At 38.2% G+C, this 8,251-nt stretch overlaps 1 protein-coding gene across 5 annotated transcripts in view; it reads right to left on the bottom strand.

The window, feature by feature from the left end:
* Positions 1-555: 555 nt before the first annotated feature.
* Positions 556-8,251, bottom strand: part of LOC113055384 (protein diaphanous homolog 3) — a 259,998-nt gene continuing 252,302 nt past the window's right edge. For all 5 annotated transcript variants that reach the window (XM_026221660.1, XM_026221657.1, XM_026221663.1 and 2 more), the window contains one exon: positions 556-2,055. In XM_026221660.1, the coding sequence (XP_026077445.1) occupies positions 1,796-2,055 (260 nt within the window). In that variant the 3' untranslated portion in view covers positions 556-1,795. The remainder of the gene's footprint in view (positions 2,056-8,251) is intronic.

Genomic DNA, 8,251 nt, shown 5'->3' with positions numbered 1-8,251 from the left:
AGCTTCCAAGTACCTCACATGATAACCAGTACTTGAATGTCATGAGGAGATCAGTTGCTGCCAATGTCAGTCATTCACATAATGCTGGCTAAGAATGTGATAGACAGCAAGCTCTTTGCTATCAATCCTTTATTTAAAGCAACCAGCATTCCCAAATTCTAAATAACTCCAGCATGTGCTGTCTAGTGCTGTGAATGGGCAAACCGACCTCCCCAATTTCCATTGGATTAATTAAACTGGAAAAGACAACCCTGGAAACAGCATTAATTATTATTCACAATACAATAAACAGTGTGATTGTGGGTCGCAGAGGCTTTCATCTCTCCAGGAGGTGCCAGCCTCCCTTCCTAACCTCAACCCCGCTCTCAGGTAACAGTGTATAAAATGAGATTCCTGAATGAATGAGAGGATGTGCCAGAACATATGCACCCTTTTAATGAGGGAAACTAAGTGGAACACACACACAAAAAAAAAAGACAAAAAAAAGAAAGAAAAAGAACTGACATTCGTCTGCTTTAAAGCCGAACAAAAAACTGAGTTCTCTGCATCATTTTTCTTTTCTTTATTTTATTTGAAACATTTCACAAAAGAATGTCACTGCAATAATGTCTATCCAATAACTGGAATGTTGTTTCAAAGAATCAAAAAAAGGTGATGGGAGTGTAGTAAGTCCAGGGAGAATGGAAGGGAGAGAAGAGATGTGATTTCACAGGTAATCTCAGACCAATGTCACACCTGATTGACAGCAGGACAGAGGAAAATCACATCAGGAATAATACAGAAAACATCACGAGGAAGAACATGAAAACTTGTCAATTTTACAATGAGAAAACACGTGCACACAACATGACAAACAAACACAAAAAGGAAACCAAAGAAATCAAATGTCTAACAAAACAAAGGAATTGTTATTTGGAAAAGCCGCAGATCCAAGAACAAATGTGCAGAAGAGTAGAGTGCATTACATCAGTGAGGTTTGCTAAGCAGTACAAATACTCCTGGCACTCGGGGATCTGCTGTCAGTGGCTCTCCTAATACTGAACCACTGCTCTTGCATAGTGCCGTCTCTCTTGAGAGGGCCAAAACCCAACTAATACATTCTTTTTATTATCAAAAACAGAAAAAAGTAAGTACACAAGTAGTTGTTTTTAAGTATATATAATATTTCCATGCATATTAAAACTTTTTATTAATTTGAATACATATAAATGAATACAAACATAGGTCAAAAAGAGTCATGCAGGGGAAAAAAAAAGTGATTTATATTTATAATAAACATGTTGAGATATAGCTATGTTATTAAAGATGCTAAAATATTTTTGGTTTATATGAAAGAGGTAAAATAAGTCTGAATGTGGAAAGGGATTTCATAAATTTGAACCGTTATTTGAATAGGTCAAACGTCTATGTATGTGAAAATGCGCATTGTATGTGTCTTAAAAAGCAACATGAAGCCTTTTAAAGAGTAATAATTGGTCTGTTTGTGACATAAAAAAGACAAGTGCTTGGCCCAAAGGTCACTCTAAACGGTCTAGTAATTAGCTGCGTAAAAAACTGAGTTTTTATCCTGGACCCAACCAACACAAAGACTCGCACTTCTGTGGACAAGTCTGTTGTTAGAGGTAAAAGGGCAGAGAAAGGTTAATTGTTAAGACTTTTCCTTTGCGTGTATGAGCGCAACCCTGCGGCATTTATTAGCAAAAAGTGACTGCGCTCTGTGTTTCTTTTTTGTGTCCGTGTCACCGTACTGACTACATAGGTCAAACTCGAGAGGTCTGGGGAAGCGGTGATGTCATCACAGGGCACGCAGCCGGGCAAGCAAGGCCTCTACGTCTGTGTCACCACTGGATGAGCAAAGCGTTGGAGTTTGCTCTTTTTCCTTCTCTCGTGCTCTGGCTTTTTCTTTCTCCCCCTCGGGCCGGTGGGTCAGCCTGTGGGCTGCAGAAGGATGGGGTTCACTCTCGTAATGAGGCTCCTTGGCAGTGGGTGCTCGGGTCGAGTTGAAATTGATATTCTGACGCGATCGTGACCTTTGCAGAGGTGCCTTCATGTTTTCTGTGGGAGAGATGGGAGGGATGGAGAGAGAGGGAGAGAAAAAAACAGGTTCTCATGAAAACGTTCATAAAAGTTAGCAGCTCTTTGAGGACGGGTCATGCCGACATTGAAGTCATTAAATAAATGAGAGGGGAAGACAGAGAGCGATGCAGCCGACAGCAAGACAACGCAGTAAAAATGATTGTGAAGTTTGTTCATCTCAGTGCTGTGACCTCTCACAGGTTTTTCTAAATCTCTGATCTGTGATGAGGTGCAGGGGCTGATGGGAAGACGTCACACTGACTTAATGCTCTGTTTTACTACCTCAGCACATCTACCTGAACAACTCAAAACCATCAGACTGACGCAACCTTCTCTCACTCACTCTTACAGCCATCCAGACTGTGAGAGACACATGCAGAGGAGTTCAAACGTCTGAAATCAGGAGCGGAAATGCTTTGATTTCGATTTGTATGACATTTTTAATAATAAAATATCAGTACAACACTTTGACTGAAATATAGAAGATATTCATAAAAACATGGCAGTAGCATTAGATTAGATGCTTAGAAAATGCAGAATCTTATTCAGTTATTATTTCAGTTTTCTTTGTAAAAAAAAAAAAGTGTTTGATTTTGAAGTGTAAATTAATAAAACATGGCCTCACTGGAAGTCTGTTTCCAGAGTGAGAAAGTCAGATTTGCGTATTGTCCATTATTCAGACTTCATATCTTGCATGTGTAAAGTTTCAGTTTAAATGAGGTAACAAATAATAATACAACTTTAATAACAACAAATAGTAACTGATGTTGTATGGGGAGGTATGGCTGAGAAACGACTAAGTTTTCCTGGTTGGTTCTGCACCGAGTGGCTCTATCGTCACATCAGCAGCGATTACTGCGCCGGTCTCGAAATGCTGATAACGGCATATATTACAGCCACAGCACCCCCCCCAACCCCACCCCTCTCCAGCATTGCAAACAGAGTCTCTCAGTGTGCAAAGCACACTCGTTCACATCAGCACAGGAGTGAGGGACAGAGTGATGTATGAATGCTTTAAACAAGGACAATCACTGCAAACAAGGATGGATGGAGAATGAGAGAGAGAGAGAGAGAGAGAGAGAGAGAGAGAGAGAGAGAGAGAGAGAGAGAGAGAGAGAGAGAGAGAGAAATGGAGAGAAGAGCCAGTGATAAGAGCTAAGCAAAAATACTGCAATAACAGAGCCTACAGACATGATGGTTTCTTCATCCTCAAACAAATGTCCCACTGAAAATGCTCAGCTGGTTTTGTATCTCCTTGTAATAGTTTCTAAAGGTCTAAGCAGCAAATTTAGGCACAGGTGCAGACATTCAACTATTACAACATCAAATTATCTTCATCAAGATGTAAGACCATGAAAGAACACAAGAGAGACGTAGATTTTTGCATTATCTTAAGAGAAGTGCCTGCATGTCCGTGATGCTACTTGTAGGGTTTGTTGAGTGGTTGCCAGAATGTTTCTTTGAGATTGCAAAGCAATGTTGAGCCCAAGATGAAAAAAAAAAAAGTATAAAGTATAGTGCATTCTTCTATGCAGGTCTAAGGGAAATGCTAGCACATTTTTATGGAAAACAAAAGTTCATTTCTGAAAAAAAAGGACATTACTGTTTTAATTTCCATTTAATTTAATTTTGAAAGAAGTCTCTAATGATCAAAAACACTGTAGAAACAATATTGTAAAATAATCTATTTTTATTTGTATTTCTGTGACACAATTTCTCCAGTCTTCAGTGTCACACAAACCATGCAAATGCGAAAACTCCAATTAATATGAAATTAAGAAATATTTCTTAATAGGATCAATGCTGAAAACCAATGCTGAAACTAAATTTCTGTAGTGTAAGTAGTAATACTATTATTATAATAGTATTATTAACCTTAATCAACGTTTACACTCCTTTTATTTAGACTCTACAGTTTATGCATGATTATGTTTAAGTCAAGAACTGCAAGGATGTATGAATGCTATCATGTATGTTGACCTTTTTAAAATAGTAAATAGTGAACAATCTCATATCTTAACTAAGCAATGTGTGAAGCTCTATGATTGTGTATATGCTCTCAGTGGACAGGACAGAATGCAGTCCCGTGTGTCATCCAGAGCAAATGAGAGTTTGAGATGAATTGTGACTGTAGTGTAGTGTATAGGAGTGAGTGGTGAGCCATGCTCGGGTGTGTGGGGTAGTGAGTTCTCTGCGCTCTCATTACTGCTTCGAGAGAATGTGCACTCGTTTGTCTCTGTGTGCCGCTCTCTGCCCTATGCTTCAGGCCACTTTCATTAGTCTCTTTGGCTCTTCCTCTTTGCCTTCATTTCCTGCTCGTCCCATTTGCTGTTTCCCGTTCTTAAAATAATCTTTCTTTTTCTCGACATGACTTTGTTTGGCTCCATACTGCTAAATTTCTTTATCCTCCTCTTTTCTTGCTCAAACTGACCCTGCTGATATGGAGAGGCTGCTTGCCTCTCATTAGCGTGACGATGAGGTCTGTGTGTCTTAATGAGTGTTAAAACACAAGCTAAAGTGGAGACACTGGAGGACTACATGACTTTCTTTTTCTTTCTTTTTATTTTTTACATGGAGTGAGAGACAGAGGCAGAAGAAAAATCAGTTAGGAGATATGATAATCATGGTCTAATACAGGTCTTTTTAAGGTTACGTAAAGAAATAAAATTATATGTAATATTAAACAAATAAATCCAATATTCTTTAAACATAAGAATGAATAGACTACACATAACTTAAGAACTTTCACTTTAATAAAAACAGACTGCCATTTTAATGTTTTAGCTCACTGGCCAGTAATAATAATACAAAAAAAAAGTTATTAATATTCTAAAAACATTTAAAACGGTCCATCTTTTCAGCTTCCCCCAAGCATATATGAAGCAAACACCCACTGCGGTAGAAATCTGAATGCCACATTCCTTTCATCAGTAAGTACCTCCTCAGTTAGGCTCATAAAAACTCGCTCACGTCCAGACTGTGTCATATGAGAGAGACACTCATTTCTCTCTTTCTTTCTGACTTTAGAGATCATTTGCTCAATTTGCATTTTCATTGGGGGACGCCGAGAAGCTGGCTTTCTTTTCATCTCTTTTCTCTCTTCCTTTCTGTCCCACACTCTTTGCCTGAAGTTTTGGCAGGAGACTCGATGGAACGTGACAGCAGATGAGGGCACTTGATCAGCCTAATGAGATCGAACGCAGACGGGCGTCCGATTAGTTGCAATGGAGCTGGTCTCGCACCAATCGGGACTTTAGGGGCTGCGCACAATGCAATCCGTGACAGGGAATTTCTCCCTCTGCACGGCGAACGGTTTGCCATGTAATCTATAGAAGTACTAGTAAGGATGGATATAGCAACTGATGAATGGCTGAAATCACATAAAAGTGAACATGACTTTTTGCTCAGGGTAGCCAGTCATGTCAATGATACTCCTTTGATGGGACTTTGTGATGTCAGGGTTATACATACTTAACACATGGGTAACACATATCTTTAATGTGATGAACAATAAGGGTTCACAATATAAAATTGGCTAATGAGTTCTCTTTGGGACGGATTAAATTGATCAAAAGTGATAGTAAGGATTATAAAATAAATATAATTATGTAAGATATGTACAATATGTAAGAAATATATATTTAAGAGAAAAATTGAACACCAAATCAGCATATTAGACTGATTTCATAATGATCATGTGACACTGAAGAGTAATGGCTCCTGAAAATTAAGCTTCGCCATTTTAGGAAAACGTAACATTTTTAAATGTATTAAAACAGGAAATTGTAATAATAATTTTACAATCTTAACATTTTTACTGTATTTTTATTTAATAAATGAGGCTGTGGGGAGCATAAAAAATGCCCACAAATTTAAATTCTGTCAATTTATTGACTGCATTCATTTCAAGATATTTTGAGGAATACATGTAACCAGACAGTTGACTTACGAAAAAAAAAAAAACCTATGGAAGGCAATGGCTACCACCAAATGTTTGGTTATCATAATTCTTCAAAATATCTTCTTTTGCATTCAACAGAAGAAAGAGAAACAGGTTAGGAAGAGCCTGAGTGTGTGTAAATGATGACGAGGTTCAGCACGTCATGCCCAAAGCATAATCCAAGTTCAATCAAAAACAGAGAAGCACTAAAGTACAAGTGCATTAAGTTTTTTATGGACAACACATGGGAAATTAAGTTTGCCTGTTGTGAATTATAGCGCCAATGTAAGGGAAAGTAAGCTGATGTAACACTACAGCTTGATGACTAAAATTAACTTAATGACCAGGCTTGTCTTGCCGGCCCTCTCTCATTTGGACTCTGCGCATACTCATTTATCTATACAGGTATTCAAGGGCAGGTTCTAAGATGGTTTAGATCCTACCTGTCCGATCACTACAACTTTGTTTTATTTGGAGGTTGTTGCTCATGTCTCATTCGTAACAAATCCAAATGTTTCCATATTCGCAATATATTTGAATGTTAAACTGTTATTTATAATGTATACTAGGCTTGTACATAAAATATCATCCTCTTCACATGAGCAAAGATGTCCTTGGCAACTGACTAGTGTAAATGTTTAGTTGACTATTTTATTTTGATAATGATCAAAAAAAAATTTTTTATAACAGACTGCAATGTAAGTTTGAATTGCTGGAATACGTGTGCAGCAGGCAAGACATTACAAAAAATAAAATAAAATAAAATAAAATAATAAAAAAAAACTTTCCACAAAAGTGTTTACTCACAATAAAAAATAAAATATATGGGAAAATTACTTAGTTACATTTCAATTGCTGACTGCTGGAGAAATCAGACGTCAGCCTCTTATTCTCCATCACAATCGTGTATTTATTTAGTAACATATTTTATCTGTCATTTTATCTGTCATAAGTCTCGTCTCGAGATTTTAGCTCCGTGTCGCATATGTCATCAAAATATAATATGTTTTTTGTTTGGGAGCTTTTATAAAAATATATAAATGATCATTCTTTCTAAATGTGATGTAGGCTATATAGGCCATTGTGACTTCAAATAAACTGAAACAGACTCGACTGAATAACAGAATGTTCATAGCATTTTATCTCTGTAGGTCTAATTTTCAATCATGATAAATTAATTCATTATGTAGGGGTGTAACGGTTCACAAAATTCACGGTTCGGTTCGATACGATACACTGATGTCACGGTTCGGTTCGGTTCGGTTCGATACGTTTTAGATACAGCAAAATGTAAAAACATCTCAACTTTTCAGAATGCCGCAAGCGCACCGCGGGTCATGTGACAAGAACCAACCAATCAGCTTCATCCTTTCCCGTAACAAGGTTGAGAGCTCAGCCAAGATGAAGGAACAGCTGATCATAGTTGTATATGGATTGCAATTTTGAAATAAATTTAGTAGCAGAGCTACTGCAAGCGATTTTTAGAGCTGCAAATCCATTTATCCTTCGCTGAAATTTCCGCGTCTCATGGAGAGAGCACGTCATTGTTGCTTAGCAAAGACAGACGCCTCATGAGCGCTTCTGCCCGAGCGCTTTGGAAAGGAGGAGAAAGACGTGCTTAGCGTTTTCCACGCGTTTTTAGGAGCGATATGTGAACGGCCCCTAAGGCGCTCGCTCACTCAGCACGCGCTGAAGGCTCGTTGCAAAATGTCTAATGCATTTAACAGACCAGAAATATAAGATCCTAAAATAACCAACAGGTCTGGTGTTTGGGTTGGATTCCCTGTAAGCTATAGTGTCTAAATGCTGCAGGGATAGTTTGCTGCGTGCATGTTTCTCCTTTTTTTCGTCTTTTCCCAGATAGTACTGACGCATATATCCCAGATACTCCCGCTGGTGTTTTTTTTTTTTTTTTTTTTTTTTTGTATTCCCGCTGGTGTACCCTGTCATGTTGCAGATGCGACATACCGTTGTTTATTTATCCACCACTCTCTTGCCATCACCATTATGGCTTAAAGGGAATCCAAAGTGCACCCAAACACCAGACCTGTTGGTTATTGGAGGATCTTCTCATTTCTAGTCTGTTAAACGCATTGGCTATTTTGCAACGAGCCTTCAGCGCATACTGAGTGAGCGAGCGCCTGCTGAGTAGCCTAACATAAACATATAAGATGGTGTTTTTTTCTTCTTCGGGAGTGTCAGGGGCGTTGCCTGTTACGTTGTTTGGGTTATTGG

This window comes from Carassius auratus, chromosome 36 (assembly GCF_003368295.1).
Source record: "Carassius auratus strain Wakin chromosome 36, ASM336829v1, whole genome shotgun sequence".
Lineage (NCBI taxonomy): Eukaryota > Metazoa > Chordata > Actinopteri > Cypriniformes > Cyprinidae > Carassius > Carassius auratus.
This window is presented reverse-complemented; position numbering and strand designations above follow the sequence as displayed.